General features: G+C 40.2%; 2 protein-coding genes across 3 annotated transcripts in view; one reads left to right on the plus strand and one right to left on the minus strand.

Moving 5' to 3' along the window:
* Positions 1-7,638, plus strand: part of Vps37a (VPS37A, ESCRT-I subunit) — a 38,399-nt gene extending 30,761 nt beyond the window's left edge. The window contains exons 10-12 of one of the 2 annotated variants that reach the window (XM_013352014.2): positions 176-319; positions 1,269-1,310; positions 2,732-7,638. In XM_013352014.2, coding sequence (XP_013207468.1) covers positions 176-319; positions 1,269-1,310; positions 2,732-2,749 — 204 coding nt within the window. In that variant the 3' untranslated portion in view covers positions 2,750-7,638. Of the gene's footprint in view, positions 1-175; positions 320-1,268; positions 1,350-2,731 lie in introns of both variants that reach the window. The other variant, XM_005362545.2, reaches the window with a different exon arrangement.
* Mtmr7 (myotubularin related protein 7) overlaps positions 6,230-27,135 on the minus strand; it is a 78,704-nt gene continuing 57,798 nt past the window's right edge. The window contains exons 8-14 of the mRNA XM_005362544.3: positions 18,563-18,672; positions 17,489-17,614; positions 15,522-15,571; positions 14,693-14,893; positions 12,044-12,184; positions 10,786-10,912; positions 6,230-8,443 (exon numbers count right to left, since the gene is read on the minus strand). Coding sequence (XP_005362601.1) covers positions 8,081-8,443; positions 10,786-10,912; positions 12,044-12,184; positions 14,693-14,893; positions 15,522-15,571; positions 17,489-17,614; positions 18,563-18,672 — 1,118 coding nt within the window. The 3' untranslated portion in view covers positions 6,230-8,080. The remainder of the gene's footprint in view (positions 8,444-10,785; positions 10,913-12,043; positions 12,185-14,692; positions 14,894-15,521; positions 15,572-17,488; positions 17,615-18,562; positions 18,673-27,135) is intronic.

The following is a 27,135-nucleotide window of genomic DNA, read 5'->3' on the forward strand; positions in this document are numbered from 1 at the left end:
TTTTTTTGTCATGGTGTTCCATCATAGCTATAGAAACCCCAAGGTGTTGTCTATCCAAGTATTCAATGTGAAGATTGCTTTCCATAGCTCTGCCTCATTTTCCTTCTCTGAAATTGATATGAGAATTATGGACTAATGCAATGCTTGTTTTTTTTTTTTTTTTGTTTGTTCACAGAGTTGTAGTGCAAGTGCCCTCCAGGCAAGATTGAAAGTAGCTGCACATGAAGCTGAGGAAGAGTCGGATAACATTGCTGAGGAGTTCTTGGAGGGAAAAACTGAAATAGATGATTTTCTCAGTAGCTTCAAGGAAAAGAGAACAGTATGTGACACTCTTCAGTTGAGAATGAGTGACAACATAATAATAAATTTAAGTGTGGTCATGAGTAAAGATCATTAGTGCAGACCAAGCTGGAGTTTTGAGTACTGAGCAGGCTCTGAAAAACCTGTCTGGGGAAGGATGGCAGCACCTACTATCGTTCTAACCTTAGTTCTGCACACACAACAGGTGATCTAATGAGAGTTCTCTTGTAGAAGTGATAGTATCTGCATCATTGGGTCAGAGCTGGTAAATCAGCTTAGTTTAATCTTAATAGCTATAATAGTCTCCTGAAAAACCACCTTTTTTATAAGTTGCTTAATTACAAAATAACCTATAGAGATTAAAAATACAATAAATAATAAAAATAGAACAGCTTCTATTCTGGTGTTCCCATTGTATTCAAGGAAAACAATCTGCTTAACAATTTCATACTGGTTAATATAGGCCTAAATATTTACCCAATCTCTGAAGTCATACTTGTTATTTGGTAAGTTTTATGAAATGTTTGTGTGGGGGTGTGTGTTTGTGTGCGGGAACCCTTTAAAGCAGACAGGGCAAAGTTTACTCTATTTTTCATGAGAGACAATTGAAATTCAGAGATGGTTAGTAACTTACCTGTGATTAAAATATTAGCAAGAAATTGGTTTCTGACCCATTCTGTTCTGTATAGCTACACTGAAGTTTATGTTTGTTAGTCTTCCATGATTAACAAGAGTATGCTTTACTTCTTTGTTTTTAAAGCACAGGCATTTGAATTAGATCAGGGAAGTTTGTAGTCAAAGATTGTTTTCAAATGGAGCTCAGTGCTTTTCTGACTAATTATTAGCTACCTTAAATGTTAGAAACTTAAAAGAATGTTAACTAATTGAAATATTCTTACTTGGAATTCTGTCATAATGTAGGAACTAGTTGGAAAACTGACTGGTATTTTAAATAATTTGTCTTCCAGATTTGCCACTGTAGAAGAGCTAAAGAAGAGAAGCTTCACCAGGTGATTGCAATGCACAGCCAATTTCATGCTCCTCTATAGGTAAATCGCATTTCAGCTAGTATCTCAAGGCTATTACCAAGTATTCTTTAACAAGATAGTTCTTAACAGAGCCTGATCACAGTGTCATTATAGTTGTTATATGTAATACAATGCTGATAATTATATATTAAACACACCATTGTATAAGTAAGCCTACAGCTAGTAGAAACTTTTTAGTGTTTTCTCAGTGTGAGGGTGTCCTTAAGGAAAACTGCATTTTCCCCCGAGGTTAGCTTACTTGTAGTGTTCTTTCTACTGCCATCTTCTCAGCCTTCAAGCTCTGTCATCCCTCCTCTACTTGTTTCAGGGATGTTTTCCTTACAGAAGAATATCTTGCCCTGTATTAGTTCTATTGGTGTGATAAAATACCATGACCAAGACAAGTTTAAATGGAAGAGTTTGTGTTTATGGTTCCTGAGAGAGAGTCCATAATGATGAGGGAGGCATAGCATCAGGCAGCTGGAGCAGGAAGCTAAGAGACCATATCTTCAACCACAAACACAAAGAGTACAGGGAGACTACAAATTCTCAAAGCCCGCCCACAGTGATGTACTAGCAAGGCTGCACCACCTCCCAAAACAGCACCATGTATGTGTTCAGATACCCAAGACTGGGGGACATTTCTTATTCTAACCACCACATACTCCAGCAACCTTAATATAAACTTCTTGTTGAAGGAAAATACAAAATTACCAGAGAGCCAAAATGAAAAGGTAACAGCCCAGTTACTGAGAGTGGAAACACTGGAAGCCACTTAGGAACCAAAACAGCTCTTTTTTTTTCTCAGGCTGGCAGTTTCTCATTTCTCAGTCTGATTTTTGTGTGTGGATTGCTGGGTCAGACCCATTGCTTCCCATGTGTTCAACAAGCTACAACTGACCTACATCAGCATCCCTCTTTTCTTAGTAACCCAGCAACCATTACTGCTCGAAGCAGCTGGTTAGAGGACCGAGAGTCTCTTGGAGTACAAATCCCTAGGAGAGATGGGTGCATTCTCTCCCTAATCACATGGCCAGAGATGGGGACCACGTGGTTCTGCACCCAGCCATCTGGGCTGAAGGAGTAGACGTTGTGGAGGCACACATGGGATTCTTTGAAGAGAGAGAAAAAAGGGGGTAGGCGCTTCTCAGTTTAGTTCAGATTGTATTGATTACCACCAACTCTGAACTGTTTTGATCTAATTTCTAAATTGAGCTCATTTTTATACTTTTTGTGTTACCCAAGCTCAAGAAGTAGAAATAAATTATTATACAGGACCATACTTAATAGTTTCCTTACCCAATTCCCTCCCAGTCATGTTACAGTGAATCTAAACCAGAAGACAGTATAAAGGAATGAGTTTATCATCTTAAATCTTAAATTTAAAATTTTTTCCATTCCAGATTTTCCTGAAAACATGAATCAAGAAAGAAATGGGACACAAAACTAAGCACATTGTTTGATATTTATGACTTAAGAATTGGCATTTCATGACCATGGCTGAACTCCAGATGCACTCTATAGATTGTATACATAACTGAGACTGATTTTGTATAGATTAGAATGACTGCTATATTTGTTTTGAGAAATATTTCTGCACTATTTGCACTAAAAATGTTTATTGTTGACAAATCCTGTATTTAAGTTCCTCTACTATTCCTAATTAAACGTCTGTGCATGTGATTCCAGCTAGTTTTATATTTTATAAAACTGACCAACATTTGTAGTTTTAACTTGGAGTTCCTCATTTCTTTATCAAGAATGGTTATTACTTAGATTCTCTTCTTGTCACCCCACCCCCGACACACACACACACACACTCACACACACACACACACACACACACACACTCACTCACTCACGCTTTCTTAGATAAAGCTGTCCAGTGCACCTTGCAATGCCTGCAATAAAGGAGAGTGGAGAAGCTGCTCTCTTAGTTTCATTTTCACATAAAGATGCATTTGGGGAGCAGTAGAGGTTAATGTACTTGTTTGGTTTTGTTCTGGAACAGGCTTTCCTGTGTAGCCCAGGCTAACCTCAAACTTGTGATCTTCTTACCTGTTTTACTTAAAAAAATTTTCTTTTCATTAAACCAGTCCAATACAGACTTTCATGCTAATTTAAAAAAAAAAGCTGTCTATGGGTTTTTAGTTAAATAAAGATATTTTTTATATTTCAAATGTTAAAGACATCCTTTTGTTAAAAGGTGGTAAATCTAGACATTAAAAAGTTTGTGAAATTTTATTACTTATAATTTAATCTTTTCCTAAAATTATTTTTTCTAAGAAAAAGGCTTTGTACTAAGTAATATTCAGTCTTAATTTTTAATGAATTTAATTTTCTAATTTGTACTTGTATTCAACAATTTGTTTATATCGTGCCTCAGAATGAACTTATTAAAAGTACATAAAGGTGAAAATGAATAAGTACATACCTGAGGTTTAGTAAGGAAGTATCTAAATCACTAAATACCCTAACATTTATTTGCTCAATTGTCATTCCAAAGCCTGCATGCATTATAATTTGTCTTGTTTTCATTCTTCTTTTTCTACATGGCTTTTGTAATATAATTTTAGAAAATATACAAATATTTTCTATTGAAAAATATTTCATGTTTGTCAGAGACATTCACATGGACTGTAGAGATCCAACACTAGCTATACACTGTTATAATACCTGTCTTCCTGGCACTGTTGCTAAGGGCATGCTATTTAATTCTCAGAATGGCCAGATGAAGGGTAAACTTGTTATTCCTGTTAAGGATATATGGGTGAGATATTGATGTAGTAGTATTTCAACTTTGGGGCATTCAGAGACGTTCCCTTACTGCACTGGTGCTGGAGTTTAACATTCCCAGCAGTCATTGTAGTTGGTATGGAATTTATGAGTCACTGTCTGCTTGCTTTTGTAAACTGGGCATGCATATCCTAGAACAAAAGACAGCAGACTAGGCTTTGGAGAACATTGATTCAGCTACTAAACACCACCAGCATTGTAGAACAGCTACCCAGAGATAGATAACCCAAGTGTGATCTCTGGTGTCTCGGTGCTTCTCTCTGTTGCCCCCTACCCACATGCTTACCCAGAACATGCTGTTTATACAGCCACAGTAGTAAGCCTGTGGCATTTTTCTTTAAGCTTGTATTACCGACATTTCCTTGTTTGTCAGTTAAGGAAGCATAATTTATCCATAATTCAGAGACCTTCTTTAGAATTCAAATATTAAACAGACATCTGACCAGTTACTTGCATTTAACAAGTTGACAGATTTGTTCAGATGGTTATATTTCTTCTTGTAAAAACTGGCTACAGATAGGAATACTAAACAATGTACTGATTTTACTTTAGTGTAAAAATAGAAGACTGTAAAGAAGGCCTAGGAATTAAGACTACCTCAGGTAGGATTTGTCATGGATAGTAGTAATAAGTCAAAGAGGGAATAATAAAGGCATCTATTTCAATATTGGGTCAAATTTTCAGAATAAATTGACACTAGGGAATTAATTTCAGAATGCAGAACAGAGCTTGTTTGACTATAGTTTGCATATTTAAAGTGGAAGACAGCTAAGATTGTGTTGAAGTAAACCAAATGTGTTTTTTTTTGTTTGTTTTTGTTTAAGGCAGGGTCTTTAGCCCAGATTCTCCTCTAACTTGCTGTGTAGCTGAGGGTAACCTTGACACTCTTATCTTCCACCTACTGAGTACTAGGCTCCTGTATCAGTATGCCCAGTTCATGTAGTGCTTAGGTTGAACTTAGGGCAGCTTCAGTCATGTGAGGCAGGCACTCTGCCACCTGAGCTCTTTTTCAGGAATGAAAATTTGTACTGCGTAAGGGACTCAGTGCCAACCTATTTGTCATGAAAGCATGAAGACCTGAGTTCAAATCCTCAGAACCTATATAAAGACCGGATGCATGGTAGAACATGCCTGTAATTCCATTACCCCTCACAAGAGAGGAGGCTGAGGGAATCACTCCAGGAAGCTCTGCCTACCAGTTTGTGTGGTGGACAGAATAGCAGCAAACAAGACCCTGCTGCACACAAGGTGCAGAGCAAAGACTGATACCTGTTCTCACTTCAGCACTGGAGCAGAGGCATGCACACACACATGTGCACACACACACACATGCAGATTTAATTTTAAAAAATCATTTGAAGGTTTATTTCTTATTTTTTTATTTAAATTTGTCATTGACTTGTTAAAACATGACCAAAATTCTTTCCTTTTTCATATAAAGTTGACTTTAGTATTACTGAAAGTAACAAATCACTTAAGCTGTAACGATGACTGGCTGGGAAGTCCTGTGTCCTGAATCAGTTATAAACATAGTTCCTGGAACTCCCTTAAATAATAAAATGCCTTATGACCGACGCCTGATTTAAATGAACCTGAAGTTCTAGAGATTTTAGTCTTGCTGAATTGACCGTGGTTTGTCCAGGCTCTCTGGAAAAAGTAAATTTGTATGTAGTTTCACTGCGAGGTTAGCTTGTAAAAAAGACTCAGTGACTACATGCTTACATTATGTCTTGTAAAAGGATGAGGGGAACAAAAAGTGGGTGGCTCTGATGTCGAAGGTGTCACATTAAGATGTATATACACACACTTTTTTTTTTCAAATATGTCATCTAGTTTGACATAGATGCTGCTTTTTCTTTCTTTCCTTTATTTATTTTAGGCTTACTATCTGCTTTAAGAAATTAGGCAACAGTGTCTCTAGGAGTGGATACTAAATAATGATAGAAAGAAAGCCAGGAATGATGGCACACACCTGTAATCTCCGCACCCAACAGGCAAAAGCAGAAAGATCTCGAGTCTGAGGCCAGGGCTGCATGATCAGATGCTGTCTTAAAAAAAGAAAACACGAAAGAGGAGTCTTGTTATAAAGCTGTAAAGCCAGTCTCACCATATCAATGTGTTTATTAGCTATTAGACTATTAAGTAAGACTATAAAAATGAATAAATATTCCTTACGTGTGATTGGGGAACTTCTCAACAGAAAAAATGCTCAGATTTAACATCTAAAAGTATTATACTTACTTTATTTTTATATTAACAATATTTTTATATTACAGGCCTTTAGTATATTAAAATCATCTTTTAAGTGTGAACACTATTATCCTGTATTACATTATGTGATGTATGTATAAGTCAGACTAGAGGTTTGCGCAGTCTCTTGTCCTTTCTTATTAATGTGTTTCTATTTCCACAAAATTGAATATATCAGTATCTGATATAAATTTTCACATTTTAAAATACTGTTATAAAAACTAAGATTAAATTTATCTCTTTATTAGAATGTACTAATATTGTAAAATCATACAATAACATTTCAGTGTCTTCAAACAGCAACATTTCTCCATTAAGAGTCTTCCTATCAAAAGTTCAATTCAAATCCTGTTTTTAAGTATGAGATGGGAATGATTGTTCTAAACGTGCATTTTAACAGAAACTTCAGAAATGGCATTCATCAGTCAACGGTCATAAGATACTGCTAATGTTACTGGAAACATTAATGTGCTATGTCATTTGTAAAGTGACCAGCACTATAACTATAACCTTTACTCCATGGACATGATGTAGGGGGTTGAAGAATGGCTCCAGAGGCTTATATTTGAATGGTCAGTTCCCAGTTGATGGAACTGTTTGGGAAGGATTTAGGAGGTGTGGTCTTGTTGGGAGTATGTCACTGTGAGCTGGCTTTTTATTTTGAAAAGCCCACACCATTTCCAGTTGGCTCTCACTGCCTCTGGGTTGTTTCAAGATGTGAGCTGTCAGCTACTGCTCCAGTGCCATACCTGCTTGCCTGTGCTGTATCCCTCTGCCATGATGATCACGGATTCTAAACCCCTCAAATTGTAAGCCCAAAATAAATTTTTTCTTCTAGTTGCCTTGGTTGTGGCGTCTTACCACAAGAGAAAAGTAACTAAGACACGCAATTCCCTAGTTCCTCACTAGTTTCCCTTGCTGATGTATGACTGCCTACGAAGTTCACAGTGTTGTCATTTAGAATCAGGTTGGTGGTGGCCCACACAGTTTTGGCAGGCACAGTCTCTGAAATAATAAAAGGTTGCTAGAGTTGCTGCGAGCTGATATCTGGATTCATATTTGAGATAGAGAAAGTGAGTGAGACTTCTGCTTTATGAGATACTACATCCATGTTTAAAAAGAAAACACACATGTTAGCACTTCTAAGTGATAAAAGCAGAAGATACTCCAGAGGGAGCAATAGAATTTAAAATAGTATCTAATTAGATGTTAAAATAATTATCCTACCTGAAATATTAATTCCACAGCTATTTAGGAATATATTTATTAACAAAAAAGACTATTTTCAATGCTTATTTTTAAAAATATTGGTAAAGGCAGAATGAAATGTCAAATGTTTCAGAAAACTGAATCTGGAAGTGATAATTCTAAACCATTAACAGGTGGAGAGAAAGGAGAGGAGGGCTTTCTGAGTAGATACATGCTATGCCAGGGAAAACGTGTATGGACCACCTCTGGTGATGATGGTATGCTTTTTCATAGTCTACCATGAGCCTCGGGAATGGTGAACACTCTTCTGATTTGATAAAAGAACTGGCTATTGAGAGACTATATATTTTTTTTATTTTCATAGCTTATTTTATGGTTCTTAATGGAACGTGCCATTTCTTGAGATTTTTTTTTTATTATGAATTGCACTGATTGCACTGTCCCCTTAATTTGGGAGTGTTTCTTTGTCTTTTACTTTGGAACTCCAAAGCGAAACTTCAAGCAGTGAGAAACACAGCTTCGTCAGAGTCCCGGTCCTTGCCGCTGTCTTCGCTGGGTGCATGCTCACCACCACTTGGAGATCGGCAGCTCAAATCCTCCACCCCAGACTCTTGGTCGCTATTCACTGACAGATCAGGATCTGAGCTTTTCAAATTGTCTTGGGTTAGGATCAGAGCAGAATCTTCATCACCCTGGGAAGGGCTCCTGGACGGGAAGGACTTCATGTTTCCACTGTAATCCTGAGGAGTGTTGGCTGTGCTGTTGTCTGAGGTAGAAAATCCCGAGGGTTTGCTGGGTTCACTGTGCTTACCCTTCACTTTGGTGCCATTGAAGTGAACTTCCTGAATCTTTTCCAGCCTCTAAAAAATTAATAACAACTTTGAGGAAAGTCATAAACAGCTTATTCTTATATATAAGCATGCCTTATTCTAGTCATTGCCTTCCAGTAGAAGATAATGTTAAGGACAAGAGTCTTATGTCAGGTGAAAACCAACGTCATGAACTCGAATAAGATTAACTGAGAGGCTTGCTTTCTTCACCTCTAATGTAGGATGGTAGTAACATTATAGACGGATTCTCTATAATGTGAACAATGTAATAAGTGCCTGGATGTAAGTTGTCTATACAATTTGCCATAGTTTTTTCCATCCTGTTAACTGTAAACGTGAGCTTTTTTTAATTTTTAAAACATTTATTTTATGCATATGGATGTTTGTATATATGTATGTACACCATGTATGTGCCTGGTCCCTGTGGAGATCAAATGAGGCTGCTGGTTCCCTTGGAACTAGTGACAGACAATTGTAAGCTGCCACTTGAGTGCTAGGAATTAAACCTGGGTCCTATGAATCCGGACACAAGCATAGCATCCCCTGGATGTTGTCACTTGGGAAGATAAGCTGGTTGGTTTCACGGGAAAGAGCAAAAAGCAATGTAAAAGGCTGAAAGAGCAGAGCTTGGACCTTGCAGTAGCTAGAAAGCCACAAATGCAGGAAGCAAAACATGTCCTGTAAATGGGCATTTAACTAGAATTTAAAGGAATTTATGGGAAAATATCAAATATTAAGGAATTTTAGCTACTATAAGAAACAAATAGGCATTTTATGATTAAGGTACTTTTGATTCTACATTATTTTATGTTTTTCAACCCAAAGAATGCTATAATAAGTACAACCCTAAGAGTCAGAAAGCTGGATACCTTTTGAAAAAATTAAATTGGCCCAACAAGAGGGGACTTTGGCAAAAGGGCTAAGATGCCTCCAAAACTGTAAACTGGATCTGTGGCTCATTTCAGTTCTCTGATTTTATTCCTTAGTCCAAGGTCTCAGCTTTATACCCAACCCCAGTCATCTGGGTCTTGTAAATGTGGATTTCTAGGCTTGGTGCTCAGGCACCAGAGTCCTTGGAAAGCTGTATCCTGCTGACAGTTAAGAGCTGCTTCTCTCTCCAGTAGTGTACAAGTGCGATGCAGAACAGAGCTCTCCATTACCAGATGTTCCTTTGACGGTGGCCCATTTATACTAGAATAACCATTTAGACTTATCTCAAGAGTACTCCAGTCCAACACAGGAATGTTGACAACCTTAAGCTTAGCCTGAAAGCCGATTTCTTCCAGTGTACTATGAAGTACACTGTCCTCCACCTCCAGCTGACTCTACCGTTGGCATACCTGTACTGTAAAGCTCCATTTTCCTAGGCGCTAATTCATAGTGGGGATCTGCAGATGAGTTTCCACTGGTCACACAAATTCAGTTTGAATTTGCCAATTTTATGTAGGCTGTTACCTGAGAGGAGTTCACGTTCTTGTCCAGTACCATCACTGCATTCGGCCTTCATGCTAGTGCTTATTTATACACTACATCAGACTGTTTAAAAAGTCACATTGCATTTAAAATTGTTTAAAACATTTTATATGTATGTATGTGTGCCTGAATGTAAGTATGTGCACTAAACGCATCCAAAGCCTGTGACAATTGGAGCCATCAGATCCCCTGAACTGTGGTCACCTATGGTTGTGAACCACCACTGGGTGTGGAGAAGAGTAGTGCTCCTAACCACCAAGCCACCCCCAGCCCCATAGTATCCTATTTAAAACACTGATTCTCACTTGAACATACAGGTTCCAAACAACAGGAATTTATTGCCAGCTTTTGAGCAGATGAATGGTAGTTTTAGGATGAGCGAATCAGAATTGATAGTATTCACTGAAGATGAAGATATGCAGGAAACACACACACACACACACACCACAATGTCTGCCCAATAATGGAAATTATATATGCACACATTATACCAAGTACAGTCAATCTAAGCTATTTACATATCAATGCAGTATCAAATGAAATTTTTAAAAGTTGAGCCATATCAGTTGAACGTATTCAATTTTGCTTTTTCTCATTTTCATGCCCTGCCTTTTAAAAGAAAACTTAAGTACTTTCAAATAACAGTGATGGGAAAAATAAAATGTACTGACCAGTAAATATTTCAACAAACTGAAGTGAGCCAAAACTAACACAGATGACTAAACAGATTTCAGTTTGGGCTTTTATCTGGGTATTCACCCAAATGAGACTATTTTGTCTTATCCACCGCCTAAAAGGAAATGGCTGCTGCTATATTTATGTTGTAGACTTGAGGGTCTTCCTCAAGGTAATGCTCAGCAAACGGGCACAGAAAATGGTATAAGCAATAGAAGACTCACTCCTTGTAGGGCCTCGAGTTCTTCCTCCAGCTGCTGGGACTCCTCCTTCACGGCCATGAGGTAATCTGTGACAGACTGGCGAGGGTGCAACCCCTTTTCAAAGCGGTTATACATTCCACTCCAAAACCTGGGGAGAAAGGGGACCACAGCCCAACAACACTAAAAACCATCACCAAGTTATGGGCTTGGAAAAGCAACTACTCAGGTTGGTATTTTTTCTAGGGTAGTTGACTTCTTTTAGAAAGAGGAAGTTCATATAATACTGAATTAAAACAAAAGTTTTTTCTATAATAGACCAAATTAGTGTATTTTTTTTAATCATTGGAACTTTGAGAATTTGTGATATATATTTAGAATTTCCACTGCAAAGGAAAGCTGGCTTTTAGACTTGGAACAGCTTTCACTTAGGATAACCACCAGAAACTACGTTTTCAATAAATCTACCCAAGACAGCAAGCATTCTACAATGCAAATGGAACAGATGTCATGGGGGTTATCCCTAGGCCTATAAAAAAGCACCGTGAGGGCAAGAGCTCTCACTATCTGCAGCACATAGAACAGTGCCTGAGCCTCAGGAAAACACTATTAGTTATGAGTTAGTAATAAGGTGCAGTAAAAATAACTGTAGTGTGTCTTCATTAGTTTTAAAAATCGCTATTTTGCACAAACCATGCAGGCATTTTTGATATAGAATATTTGTCTATGTTGTCAGAAATAATACCAATGTAACTAGGACTAAAATCACCTTTAGGAATAGGACCCACGGTGTGTGTCAAACTGTGTTTGTTTGCCATTTTCTGGCCTGATGGGAATCATTTTATCATGAAAAGAGACTGAGAGCATGTAGCACACATCCAATGTACCTGCTCTCCATTCTCCATTCTCCCTACCCAGTCCCATCTTAAAATCAATGGTCTCCACAGACAAATATTTCTGCCAAACCTGTGCTTTCAATTCTACTTCTACAGGACTTCATTTTCCTTCCTTTCTCCCTCTTCAAACAATTACCATGGTGAAAACTTTCATTTGTAAGGACCTTATTATAAAGCATCCATTTCTAAAGGGAAATGCACGCGTAAAGCCATGGACCGAGAGAAACAGCAACTGCCAGCAATAGCACCATCCGAGAGCCAGTTATCCTCTCTGGTGGGTTTATGTCCAGTAAAGCCTTGAAGCTCAGCGTTCACACTTTGGCCTCTGAATGTTAAGTCACGCCAATTGCAAAGCACATGGGGCAAATTTCTAAAGTCGGACTTACTTATATGTGAAGTTGCATGGAGCTGTAGGCAGATGAAGGCTCCCCTGCATCTGACTGTGGTCAGCTCTAAACAGAGGATTGAGGTAGTCAGCCCGATTCTTCCATAGGTGTGACCACAAAGAGTAGGTTCTTTCTTGAATCCTGTTATAAAGAAAAAAAAAAAAAAAAGAAATGACTCAGCTTGGTTCTTCTAAATAACAAGTATATTCCAGCTGGAAAAGAACTAGTAATTGTTACCTGAAGCGTTAATACATAGCAGTGACATTACCATCTGCCAGTGGCTTCTTGGCATGGTACAAAAGTGTTCTTAGGATACTCCTTACTCCATTACTGTTTGTACCAGCCTTGACAAAATGTTTGCGTATTCTGAGTATTGAAAGAAATATTAGTTATATAGTTTCATTCAGTTTTTATCCTCAATCAGTTATTGGCTTAACTTTCCAAGCACTATGCTAAATGCTTCAGTTTTCTTTCATTTAACCCACAATTCCTGTATATGTCCCATTTTCTGAATGAAGAGACAAATGAATGGGTCTCCCCAAATCCCATACTAAGTAGAAAAGCCAGCATTGAAAGCCAAGCAGATACCATTAGGATTAGCTATTCTAGTACATAAGCAGACCACAAACTATCAAGAAAACCAACTGAGACCAAAGGATAATCTCTGCTATGTGCACATTAATCATGTATCCTGTGGTTGCAGACAGAGGCCGGCGTTCACCCTCGGGAGTCCTTCAGAAACTGAACTCCCCCCCCCCCCTTTTCCATTCCCACTATATGGGGGGAGGGAGGAGGTTGTCTGCATGCATGCACGCATGGGGGCAGATGTAAAAATCATCCTTGACTGTTCTACCTTACTCTGTCAGGCAGGCCCACTTATTCAGACCCCAACTCAGCCTCACTAGACAGCTGCCAGGGTTCCCTTGTCAGCCTTCAGAGGCTGGAATTGTACACAAACTCCAGTCCTCATGTTTGTGGGCAAACATAAGCCACTGAGCCATCTCCCAAACGCCACTTGTTTTCTAGTACGGTTCTCTCACTGATCCTAGAGATCTAAAAGGATCTGCCAGTCTCTAATCCCCCAGCACTGGGACTATAAGCACACCGCCAGGCAGTTCTTTCAGGACCCAGGTCTGCTTCCTAGCACCTACATGGTGGCTTACAACCATCCTTAACTTTAGTCTCAGGGGATCTAGCACCTCTCCTGACTTCTGCATGTATCACACATGCACACAGTGCACATTTTCACATGCAAGCAAAATGTAATACACCTAAAATAAAAGTTCTCTTCTAAAAGCATGCCACTACACCCAGTGGTTTTTGTTTATTTTTAAATGTGAGTTCTGGGGAGTGAGCTTAGGTCCCCATGCCTGTGTAGGAACCACTCTACCAAGAAGCCTGTACTCTGTTCCTAAATAGTCTCCATTTATCAGAAACCACACTTTAAGGTCCATGGAGAGAACAAACCAGCATCTACTAGAAAAAGTAACTTTTATTCCACTCCAGATGGCACAAACCTACTAAAATCTACTTTATTTGAACTGACCTTTTTCCACAATTAAACTGGATGTCATACACAATAGAGTTAAAATCATTTTATGTTATTTGTACCTCAAAAAGTTCTGTTTGGACTTCTTAAATCTCCTAAGTCTTCAATGGTATTAAAATTCTACACTTAAAATATTACTAGCTGAGACAGTGGGGCTGATTTATTGGGAGCTCACCAAGGCCAGCTGGACTGTGACTGAAAAAGCATGGGACAAAACCGGACTCTGAACATGGTGAACAATGAGGGCTGATGAGAAGCCAAGGACAATGGCACTGGGTTTTGATCCTACTTTATGTTCTGGCTTTGTGGGAGCCTAGCCAGTTTGGAGGCTCACCTTCCTAGACATGGATGGAGGGGGGAGGACCTTGGACTTTCCACAGGGCAGGGAACCCTGACTGCTCTTCGGACTGGAGAGGGAGGGGGAGATGAGTGGGAGGAGGGGGAGGGAAATGGGAAGCTGGGAGGAGAAAAATTTTTTTTCAATAAAAAATGAAAAAAAAATATTACTAGCCTTGGCTAATGAATTTAACCCAGATGGAATTGTTCTCAAGTGTGGTGGCACTCAGGTGCAAAGATCGTGAGTTCCAGAACACCCTGGCTGTACTGTGACACTCCATCTCAAAAAGTAAAGAAGTAGAAGAAAAGGGCCTAAGGAAAGCGTAAAAAGGCACCATATGGGATCTACTTGAATGAAAATATCTTTATATTGAAACTCATCAAACTGCTATGTGCAAAATGACTTTAACCCCCCAAAACAAAACTAAAAACCTAATGGTTTCAGTTTCAAATAGGCTTTTCCAGTTAATCTGAAGTTTTTATTATGTCTATCAAATAATGTCTAACATTTTTAAGGCAAACATAAATTTCTTTAGTTCCAGAAGTTTCCTTTAAATATTAGTGTTAAGTCTTCCGACCTGTCTGATTCAGGCAGAATCACAGGGAGAAGTGACTTTGATAACATTTAAACCATTGATGAAATGGTGTCAGGAAAGGGAAAAGAATGTAGAATAGTTCTGTAACTCAAGAAGTTTTCAAAACTATGAAAGTCTGTATGAAATCTCAGCTGCCAAAATCACTAACAATTGAGCACCAAAACTTACTTGAGTTCTCGTCTCTCCTTCTGGCTGTTGCAGAGGAAGTTTCCGAACTGACAGGAGTAGACATGGTGCTGAATGTGAATCAAAAACCGCTCGTTGAACTCAAAGGCGCACGGGAACAGCTCTGTCAACTGCCAGACACACTCAATGAACTGGTCGATCACCGGAGAGATTTCTTTTGGGTCACCATCTAAATTTCCATATCTATAAAACATAGTATTCTAGACTTTATACCTAAGAGGTGGGTTTTTTTATTAGAAATCTATAAATGCAAAGATAATCATGAAGCAACTTTAATTCCTAAATAGATATTACAAACTTTGGATGAAGTAGAAAAAAAAATTTTAAGTTTCCAATTGGAAAATAAACTTTGTAATGAAGTCTGAATAGAAAAGAGAGTATGTGTGACAGAAAATTTTTTATGGACAAAGAATATTTTTTTAATTTAAACTTTGCATTTGAACTTAGATTAATAATACAGAGCACTTTTTTTTTTTTTTTTCGAGACAGGGTTTCTCCGTAGCTTTTTAGTTCCTTCCTAGAACTAGCTCTTGTAGACCAGGCTGGCCTCAAACTCACAGAGATCTGCCTGCTTCTGCCTCCCGAGTGCTGGGATTAAAGGCGTGCACCACCACCGCCCGGCTTCATTTTATCTTATATTTTATTATCCCTTAGATGCCTATTTGCTTTCTAAGGATAGAAAGGAAGTGGTGGATACAGATGGGAGGGAATGTGAGGAGGAACTAGGAGAAGCAGAGGAAAGGGAATGGTAATCAGTATATATTTATTAAAAAAAAACTATTTTCAATAAAAGAAAAAATATATTGCTTACCTATGATTAAATTTATGTCCAAAGGCAATCCAGTCCTTTTCAATTAATACCTAAACATATACACACACAAAAAGAATATAAATATCCTGGAAGCTTCTGAGGGAAACATAGAAAACCATACTAATACTAAAGTACTCATTTACTGGAGCTTAAGAAACCCTAAGTGGTAGAATATGTTGTCAGACAAAGAGAGGGCTCATTAGCTTAAGAACACTTAATGCTCTTCAGAGAACCCAGTCCCAGGCCCCAGGATCCATATGACAACTGTGTAACTCCAGTTACACACGCACATGGTGCACAGACACAGTCACAGGGAAACCTTTATATAAAACAATAAGAAATCCATCTCAAAAGAACCGTGATATCCAGGATTACTTAAAAGGGGCAAAGCTGAAGGCCTTGCACATGAAAATTAAACTTAAATACATGCGTGAAACTGCAGTAACTCTACCCGGAGTTCTCTCTTATGTGCCAGGCACTGTGTTTATGGCTTCACATGTCATTGCGTTTGCCGGACAGCCGTTATTACCCATCATTTTAGAGAAAGAGAAGCTAAAGACAGATGAAATAATCTACAGAGACATGAACTTAGGAAGTATGTAATATCCTAGGCCTCCCTATTCCTCACCTTATTTGTTAACCAACATACAATGTTCTTTGCCTACGATGTAAAATCCCTCCCTGCCAGCAAAAAGTAAAGGGTACTTTCTTGTACCCTGTATTTAAAAGTCTAAAATCATGGGGTTAAGAACCATGTTTGAAATTTCAGCCTTGCTTTGAAATTAGGGCTACCGTGAGTTTACTATCTGAAATAGTGTATATTAAAATAAAAATGTTTAACCATGATCTGGAGTGTGTGTCCAGCTCTTGCAGAAGACCTGAGTTTGGTCCCAACCCTCACTCAAGCATTCTGCAGTCCCATGCGCACATGGGCAATGGCATAAGTCATCAATATCTCTTTGGAAACACATGGATGAGCTGAAGTTGGCCCTTGACAACTCTAAATGTATTACATATGTTCAATGGCTTAATGTGGAAAGATTCCTAGAGTATGTAGCTAGGAAACCCTACATTCTCCAGCTAAACAAAGCAACCTAACCTGCTCAAAAAAACATTGAGGCAGAGGTGCACCTCAAACGTCTGAAGTAGTATGTTCTCAACAAGTAGCCTGCCTGTTCTGTCTTGTCCCCAAGGAAACAGTTGACGTAACTCACTAAACAAAGGTCCAGTGATACAGACGATTTTGTGGAGCTCCTGTTAACTTCTATCTCAAGCAGATTCAAGATCCACCTAGGCACTTTCTATCAAATTATGGTTCAAGAGCAGGCACTAGGTCAGCCAGTTACTGGAAAGTCCTTCAGTCATTTGAAAGACTTTTACCAGCCCAGCCACAACCTCACACCCAGGCAACTGCAGCTGGAGTCAAATTGTGATGCGCACCCAAAAGGTTCCAGCTCCCAAAGATGTACTCCTGACTCCAGCAAAAAGGGAGAACACTTAGAAATTCAGTATGTCATCCAGTGCTATCAAGGACCATTATAAAACAGACTTAGGAATGAATGCCGCTGTTTGTTGTTGCTGTTGTTCCCCCAAGTACTATTTGCACATGTAGAAATAGATACAATGCAGAAATTTTTTCCAAATATTTTTGCTCATGTTTTCTGTCATACAGTCATACACTGCCACAACTTGAGATATCTGTAAACAAACTATGTATAAAAATCATTAATTTCCAAACTTCTAAATATATTTTATATTGCTCCTGAATGCACACACAGCATTGACCTATACTAGTCTCAACATCCTCAAAATAAATCTATTTCAAATCTGTTTCAATTTTCCCCCTTTAGTTAACCTTGCTGATCAAATAAGAGAAGAATAACATTGATTGGACAGTCACAAGATTCCAAAAACGAAGTGCACTGTTGGTCAAGGCTCTCTCTCAGGAAGGCTGTCACCAGACTCACCATGAAGCCCTTCACAGTCCGATAGTAAGGGTCCAGCAGCAGGCTTGCCACCGAGCACACCTGGGCAGTCCTGTCCCAGCCGTCAGAACAGTGGACAAGCACACTTGCCCCTTCCTCTGAAACTGCCTGAAATGGCAAAGAATTAGAGTGACTATTAGGTTTGGCTACAGCTAACAGAACTACTAGAGTTAGCACTTCAGCCCAACCTTCTTAGAGCCAGTGACCAACGCTTTTCTGTCCCTTCTCATTACATTCAACAGCCAACATTCAATTCTCCACAAGGTAACAAGTGGACCGAATACAAGTGTGCACACTTTTATGGTATGTCCCCCAATTCACCTGCAACCCAAGTTAAATCTTACTGAAATGTTGGGGTTAAGTCTTACTGAAATGTACAGGCCTTTTCTAAAAGGGAAAGGTACAGAAATCCAATTTATCAAATTGTGAAGTTACAGATAAAAGGAGAAGGGCCAAGGCATACATCCAGAGGACGGACAGGCAAAGACCACAGCAGAAAATGCTAGGAAAGAATCCTATCTGCTGCCGAATATATGGACACATCTTTAGCTATCTTGGCAGAAAACACAAACTGGAAAATGTGGCAATTATATAACATTTGTCAGTAACTGGAGTTATACATTTACATGCGTACGTGTGTGCATGTCACTTCTGTAAGAGACTTGATTTGATCCTGCTTAGTCACTGCGGCATGACTTACATGCTTAAATCCTGACTGAAAAGCAGGATCTATTGGATGGAAGCCAAACCCCCATCACTGAGGCGACTCCCACGAGTTGTATGGTCTCCTACAGAAAACTCTTTCCTTCATCCAGGATTAAATCTAACAACAGAAGAGAGAATATCTGCAAACATTCTAACGTTTGACCACTGTGATAACTCACAGTTGATTGGCCATTGTACTTTCTAACAGGATATTTCAGCACACGGAGCCTACAAACCCTGCTACCCATGCAGTGGGCACAGGAGAGCAAATAAGAAGAGAACAGGCTGTGCTTTGAGGTTATACTCATTTCATGTCTACCCCTTAACCTTTTCCTCGGTGCCCTCACAAACCTTTGCAATGAAGATCCCTGCATCCATGATGGCTTTGATGTGCCGTAGCCAGCCTGAGTTCTCTAGCCCCCACAGGAAATCACTCATAGAGGGAGACTTAAGTTCACACACTGCAAGAGAAACATGTTACAAAAGTGAAATTAAGGCGATCTCCCATTCTACATGATCACATTTTAGAATGCATTGGCTTTAGCAGATATTATCTAGCTAATCAGTAAATAGCCAAGTATATAAAGTTAGATTCTATTTGATCACTTTAAAAAATATTTCTAAGAAATGTTTTCTCTGATCACAAGAGATACTGGATCTACCTGCAAGAATCCCAATATTAATGCAAGTCATTGTTGCCATTGCAGAAGCCCAGCACAGACCATCCATTCATGTACCTCTCTGGCAAAGGTATTACACTTTTGCAGCTAAGGAGCACTTGACTTAAGAACAGTATAAAGGAAAATCATTACAATGGTGATGTTAGCAGTTATTTCAATTAGAATACTCCAACACCTCAGTGCTTAATATTAGGACCGTTACAAGAACACAAAATAGAATTCCTTACACGGAAAGGACATAGCTCCTTTTGCCAGCAGCTTACTAAGTGCGAGTGAAACCTGTGTGCAGAAAACTGGGTTCTGTACCTCTGATCCCAGTTCTGTGCATCAGGCCAGGGATTTCCCTTTGACTTGATGAAAAACTAGGATCCCAATGATATCCATCTTTATACATCCAAAGCAGGTATGTAGGTATTTCTAAAGCATTATCAACAAGAAACAGTGATCTCAAGAACTCATCTTGTACTTAACGTAAGGAATGAAAAGTCTTAAGGCTAATGTTCTATGGATCTCCAACACAACATTCCAAACCTTTTGATTAAGAAAACCTTTCAAGTATTATATATCAACCAGGAAAATTAAATAGTGATCTAGAGTACTATTTAGGCCTAAGAGTCTTCTATGGTGCGCACTCATATAGTAAACACATACAGAAAGAGTAGGGAACTCTGTTTCCTTCTCCCAACTGTCAGTAAGTGCTATGTAATCACCTTAGAGTTGTTATTCAACCCACTGAGCCTCATGTCTTCATTCTTTTTTTCAGGTTATAATTTAATTAATTTAATAACATTTTTCCCTGCCCTTTCCTCCCTCCAAACCTTCCCATATGCCCTTGCCCACTCCCTTCAAATTCATGACCTATTTTTTCAATAATTGTTTTTTGCATGCATATATATGTGTGTGTGTGTGTGTGTGTGTGTATATATATATACCTAAGCATAACCTGTTGAGCTCATCCAATGTTGCCTGTACGCATGTTTTTAGGGCTGACTATTTAGCACTGGATAGCCAATTGCTATGCTTTTCCCTGGGAAAGACCACAAGTCCTACCCCCAGCTTTCTTCAGCTGCCTATAAATTCTTTGTGTTCAGTTGAGGCCCTGTGTCTTGCTTGTCCAGTTTGGCATGCTCATAAGTGTTATCTTTGTTCTGCTCATGTTTGGGCATCCATGTTGGTCAGACATTATAGGTATAGCTTCTAATGTTGCTAGGAGACGTAATCTCAGAGCAAACTCCCTGATCCTGCGGCTTTTACGATCTTTCTGGTCTTTCTTCTACAAGGTTTCTGTGCCTTACGTGTGTGAGTGTTAAAACAAAGATACACATTCAAAGCTAAACCCCCACATTCAACTTTTAACCTTGCAGGTACCATGAATATGGAAGCACATGGAATTTATGAAGGGCAACATTTAATTCAGCAGATGCTTCTTCCATGTATTGTTTTCTGCCACACAGAAAAACTTTCAGCAGTTGAACTCCAATTGATGAAGGAAACAAACTGAGAATTCCCAACACAAACATTCATTAAGAAAGTTATTTTATGGCCAATGGTGGTGGCGCATGCCTTTAATTCCAGCACTCAGGAGGTAGATGCAGGTGAATCTCTGTGAGTTCGAGGCCAGTCTGGTGTACAAGAGCTAGTTCCAGGACAGGCTCCAAAGCTACAGAGAAATCCTGTCTCAAACAGAGAAAAAGAAAACAAAAAAAAGACATCTATTTTATTTTATCAGAGCCTAGGGAGATGGCTCAATCAGGAAGTTCCCTGCTGTACAAACCTAAGGACCTGAGTTCAGAACACAACACCCAAATGAAAACTGGACATGGTGGTATATGTCTGTTACCTGGTACTTCAGCGAGTTCAGGATCCCTGGAACTTACTGGCCAGCTAGTCTAGTCACCTGGTAAGCCTGGATCCAGTGAGAGACCCTGTCTCAGAAGAATAAAGTGAAGCACACTAGAGGAAGATAGCCAATGTTGACCTCTGAGCTTCAAACATGTACACACACTGGATCCAGGGAGAGACCCTGTCTCAGAAGAATAAAGTGAAGAGCACTAGAGGAAGACAGCCAATGTTGACCTCTGAGCTCCAAACATGTACACACACTGCTCGCAGACACACACATAGACACGACATGCATACATACATACATACATACATAAAAATAAACAAATGAGCAACTGAATCATGAAAAGACAACGAATAACCTCAAATGCATGAAAGAATGCAATGTAAAAGAGCTTCCTTCTCATTTAGGAAAAGACAAAACCATGGAGAAAGCAAAGGCCAGTGGTTTCCAGGGGTCAGGTCAGACAGCGGAGGGCTCATCAGGACACAAACACTCTGTGGGCAGAAAAGCTACCCTGTATAATGGTGGATACATATTATTAAAGGCTTAAACAAACACACAGAACACAAATGGAAACTTTGGGCTTAAGTGGTAATAATGTGTCCATGTAAGAATACAGACTGTAACAAATATGTCTCCCAGTCAGGAATGTGTCAGTGTAGGCGCATAGATTGTAACAAATATGCCACTCTGGGAGGGGATTTTTCCTAAAACCCTGGTATTGAAGCTATACATGCAGGGAATGTGAGCAAGATATACACGGGGCAGATATGCGAATGGGAAGTTTATAGATAGGAGAAGGCTATGCATGTTGAAGTCTATGCTTGTAAATGGCTACACATGTGCAAAGATTGCATATGGGTAGCTATGCTTGTGGAGAGCTCTGTGGGAAGTGGAATGAATGGTTCATGTGAGATGAAAAACCAGGAAGAAGTAGGAAAGTATGTTGTTTTCAATTGGAATAGAAAAAAGAGATTAAACCATGCCAGTGTGGATTAGTATCTTCGGGCAATTCTCTGGGTATCAAACTGAGTCACTAAATAAACAAAAATCTATTCATGCATCCAGGGTGGTGACTAGAAAGCCAGTGCCTGACTGGACTCCATTCTACCTGGGTGGGATGCTGATGCTTGGTCTGAACTCATCTTTCTGCTCTAGAATTCAAATTCTCATCCTATGCACACAGAAGCCTGCTGCTGAGATACAATTACACCAGGCGAGGAGTCTGACAGAAAGAAGCACAGGAGCAGGCTGGCATCCACAGCTCTGTGGAGTCCAGAACAGCACCACTGAAGAGGCGTTTACAAAAGCACAACTGGAGCACAGCCAGTAAGTAAAGACAGAGAAGGCACTGGAGCAGCTCATGGAACACGAAGCAACAGAACAATGACCTACAACAGGATTTAACAGCTCTAAACTGGCACAGGCAAAGGAAACAAGACACTGACATCACTTTTCTGATGAGTAGATTCACACTCTGGAAGCATGGGAAAGGACCAGATATCCCCCACCTCTTTGGTCACTTGTGGCAAGATTTCACAGTCCTGTCTGGATGGCTCCAGATCCCAGTTTCCCAAGATAGCCAGACAAAATAAGGCAGGCAAAGGGGAGTCCCTGGCTGCAGAGTCCAACACACAGTTGTAAATGTTCTCTGCTGTCTCAACCCCACCTCACAGCCCTGCCCCCCACCCACCCAGCTTTCCTGCCGTGCACCCTCCATCCAACACAGGAAATATAGCCTTCCTGAACATCTTCTGGAGCTCCCCTCTGCATCCCTTCATCCGTACCTCTTCTGTCTTTCCAATGTACCCTCATTACCACACTTAGCTCCCAACACTCCTTACAACAAAGTGTCCTTATCTAACCATGGCTGGGTGGTCATCCACCTTCCAGGATGGAACACACCAGGCACCACATGGAGTGAGCCATGGAAACGAACTCTGCCATGACAGGAAAAACCCCGGGGAACAGAGCATGAGTGAGCATCCTCAGCCCTGAATGACGGGGCAGAATAGTAAAGGGGATGTGCATGCTGGGTAAGGAGCAGGGAGGAGGGGGCAGCAGGTACTTAGAAGTGGAAGGCAGAGAACAGCAGTACAACCTTCTCCTTCAGAGCACTCCCAAAAGACCCCACCTAAAGAAGGGATCTCAGAAACCAAATCTACATGGTTTAAGATTATTGGTGGTGGTGGGGGGGATGCCCTGGGAAGAAAACATGAAAGGAGATAGAAAAGCACAATTTTGTCTTTTGTTATAAACACAGAACTGCTTAGAACTTTACAGAATTTTCTCCAAGTAAGTATTGAAAAATCAAAATGTAATGTCCCTTTTAACCATCTCCAGACCTCCACTGTAGAAAGAGCTCAAGGTTGTAGCAGCCTTCACCTCCTACACCCAGGGATTTCCTTTGTATTAGTTTAGCTGTAATCAAATAATCCAGGTAGGCTACTCTGTAAGAGAGGTTGGACTTGGTTGGAAAGGCTGAGCTGACAGGGTACACCCTGTGACTAGGGTTCTGGAGGGCAGCTCACTGGTCATAGTAAGGGCCAGCACATGCATTTGCATGGAAACTGGCCTCTCACACTTCCCATGAAGTCAGTGCCAACATCATCTCTGAGCTTCACTCCGAAGACCTTATGCAGCCACAGTACACCGCAGAAACTTTCCGGAACTCAGAGAACAATGTCATTAGTGGACAGTGGGAGCTGATGCAAAGGTAAAATGTCAGCCCCTAGTTGCCTTTACGCAAAGCGTGGCCTAATAGATATTCAACAGGGCATTCATGGCAGGCTCCCCTCTGCCTGTGCACACTGTCCAAACCCAGCCCAGCAGGAAGTGAGGCAAAGTCTAGCTCCCTCCCTGAATGCCTGCTGCTTAGAATATCCAGCCTCAGGCCATGACCCAAGGTGTTAAACTTAATCCTAAAATACACACATTCCAAGGAGGGAGTCATCAGACTCAGCTAGTTCCATTAAATCTTCCATGGAAAGCATTGGCTTCAAGTTATTTCACACAAGGCCAATGCTCGGCTTGGTACTGTATAGACTGGGGGGTGATTAGCACACATACTTATTTTAAAAAAACCTAGCAGATTAAAGACTATCTTGGCATTCAAAATGTGTAGTTCAGCCTAGAAGAAGGGGTCCTGTTTATCCTCTCTCCCCACAGGGTGCAGAAATGACAGCAAGTTGAAAGCTAACGTCACCAGGGCCCTGTGGCTCACCTGGAGATGGCCTGTGCAGACAGTGAGAGGGAGAGGCATCACAGAACAAGGAGAGAGAGCGCGCCAGTGCCAGGCGGAAGGGGAGGGTGGGCTCTGGGTTCCGGTCATGTCAGCTCATTTCTTCCACACTAAGAAGAGCTTTTGTGTAACAAGTCTGCTTTCAGGAACACTGAAAGTGCACACGCTTGGGAAAATAATCTTGCCAGCACTTCAGGAGAGGTGACAGCTGAGAGAGTGTTTTCCCTAATGGCCAGTGGCCACGCTCAAAGCACACAGGTCTGTGGATGATTAACACACACGACAGATGGGGCTACACTGGAAACTGAAACAATCAGTTCCTGGGCTTTTAAATACGAAGCTCTTGTGTTTGTTTGGATAAACTCAGGATAAGGCAGAAAGACTGATTTGTTCACTCTTGTTGCCAAACCTGAACCAATATTTACAAACCATTTTGCTGAGCAAAGTTCATGTCAGCTGACATCAGGAGTGTATGCCACAAACTGCAGAGAACTGTACCAGCCTGGAGCTGGACGCTAGGTCTAGTCACACTGTACATGTAACAGGGTACATCTGTGGGACAAGCATACAAAGCACTGTAAAAAAAATTAAAATCCAACATAGATGTGTTATTTTAGAACTCAAGAAATATGAAAGCTACTCAGAAGAAAGGCAGCCCTCCTCGGTCTTCCCAGCACACTTACTGAACTGCTTTCTTTTTCCTGTGCAGATGCTGGCAAGGTGAGGGAGGACACAAAAAAGAGGCACAGGGTTGATGTTTCCCACACTCCCTAGTACCCAAAGCAGTAGCGAGCATATTCTTTCCCTAGTAGGCATCCTGAAGTATGCCTAAGTGCTGCTGGTGTTGGTTTTATCAATTTTCTTTTTGCAGTCGAGAAGCCAAGGCCACTCAGACAGTCCTCAGAGAACTGGTCTCCCTTCAGTGACCAGCGTAGGAAGTGCTACCATTCGAGAAGGACGGGAGTGGAGCCTGAAGAAGGGAACACTCAGTCAAGTCAGCTTTGTCCTTCTGAACTGTACCTAATATAATAATGTCAACAATAAAGCCCTCCTTAGCCTCACCAGCAACACAGGCCATTTATAGAGAAGTTTCACTAGCTGGAGAGATGCTCCATCAAGCTTCACAAGACTGAAGACTATTCTTCAAAACTTCTTTTTTTCAAGATAGTATTGTCTGAAATCTCTACACAATACTACCACCTTTTGAATAGCCTTGCCTTCCTTAAAAGAGTATACGTTAAATGATTCAGTGCAGTTAAACATAAATTCTGTGTTAGTGTCTGTGTTAGCACTGCTTCAGCTAGCAGCATAGCAAACACACGCACACGTGTATACACATAATACCATGCATATACATACGTGAGTGTATATCTAGACAAACACACTCCGGAATACTAACCGCTAACCTGAAAAGGACAGCAGGCACACACGAGGGCGGCCCAGTAGCTTTTATTGGCTTCACCAGTGAATTTTGTATAAAAAGACAAGTTACAGACTTACAAGGCACAATGGTAACCTACACTACACCTAACAGTTGCCATACAAATCAAGCCACCGTGAACAGGAACTGATGGCAGGATTTAAAAGATGAGAATGTCTAAGCAGGAAATTTTCAAAGCAGGTGGAAACAAGTTGAGACTAGGAGTAGGTTGTGGGATCGCACTGGAGGAAGGATCACTGGCGGGGTATAACGGAAAAGGTGACGTAAGCTGCAGAGGATTCTGGGGACCCCACATTCCCACTCTACTACAGAGGCTCCTGGGAACCACACACTCTGCAAATCTGAGATCATACTGTCACGGGCAAACAAATGCCAGCTGACAAGCCCCGGGACAGCCTTACGGAAACAGCTCATCATGCTGGCCTTTAAATCCACATCAGACCCTTTCTTCTTTGTTTACTCTGCTTAGGAATGTCCTAGTTACTCTAAATCTTGCTGACACAACATAGTAAGAAATGATAAAAAAAAAAAAAGTGGCAAGGTATTAGGGGTTGCGGCTTGCTAAAATTCTAAATCCTCACAGGATGCCATAGAGAAAGAACACACATTCTTGAACCACTATATTCCCTTGAAAAAGTAGTGAGCATTTGAAAATGTCTTACTTAAAACTTTATAGAGTTTTAGACTGTAATCTACAAATTCCTGAACTGGAGAGAAGCACCTACAGTTGACTTGAAGAAGCAAACATAGCAACTGTAACAGCCACAGGACTGGAAAGTCACAGGTTCCTAAGATCCTCGAGAAGAGCCTCTAGATCCCGGGCTGCACACAAGCATGGTTAGAATTCTAAACCATGGAAACTGTGAGATAGGAGTATTGTTAAACATGTATGTAAGCCAACCATGACATGAACTTTGTCAATACAGATGGGCAAGAACATCACCCACCATGATCCTGCACTGATTCGGCAATCACTTCTGAATTCTTCCTCACCTCTCTTTATACACAGCACTCAATGGATCATGAATATAGGCATACAATTTTCAAAATTTAATGTATTATGCCTACATCTTCTATCAAGAATGTGGAAAAAAATATCAATTAGTTTACTGTTGTTGTACATGAATCTAGCTTCCAAAGTTCTACCAGTGTAAGTGAAACACTGCCATCAGTGTGGCCGTGTGTAAAGTCATACTGTGAATTAGTCCAGGAGAGGAGGCGATCTGGTAAATTATGTATCTCTAAGTAAAGTGTACTCCCTCTCTAATCCAAATTCAACGACAGAATACTCAAAGCACCGATTTTACCACCTTCTTTGCAGTGTCATTTTTTTAAGCTGAGAAATGATTTTTTTTAAATTGATCAGAACAAATTTAAACATTTCTTTGAATTTCTCAATTTTATCTTCAACTGTCTGACCTCTAAGACAATCACTATTTATATAGAACAGAGTATGCATTATAGAACATTGATATGAAAATAAACCACAATTATTTACATGGAAACATTTGTATGACTGTGATCCCAGCACCCAGAAGGCAGAAGTATAGGGATATCTAGTTTGAGGCCTGGGTTACATAGTGGGACCCTATTTCCAAAAAAAATAAAAGAAGAAAAGAAGGAAGACAGGAAGGAGGAAGAGGGGAAATGGAAGAGGAGATGGTGGAGGAAGAGGAAGAAGAGGAGGAAGACCACCCCAGCGTCCCAGCCCCAGCA

The sequence above is a fragment of the Microtus ochrogaster genome, linkage group LG7_11, assembly GCF_000317375.1.
Source record: "Microtus ochrogaster isolate Prairie Vole_2 linkage group LG7_11, MicOch1.0, whole genome shotgun sequence".
Lineage (NCBI taxonomy): Eukaryota > Metazoa > Chordata > Mammalia > Rodentia > Cricetidae > Microtus > Microtus ochrogaster.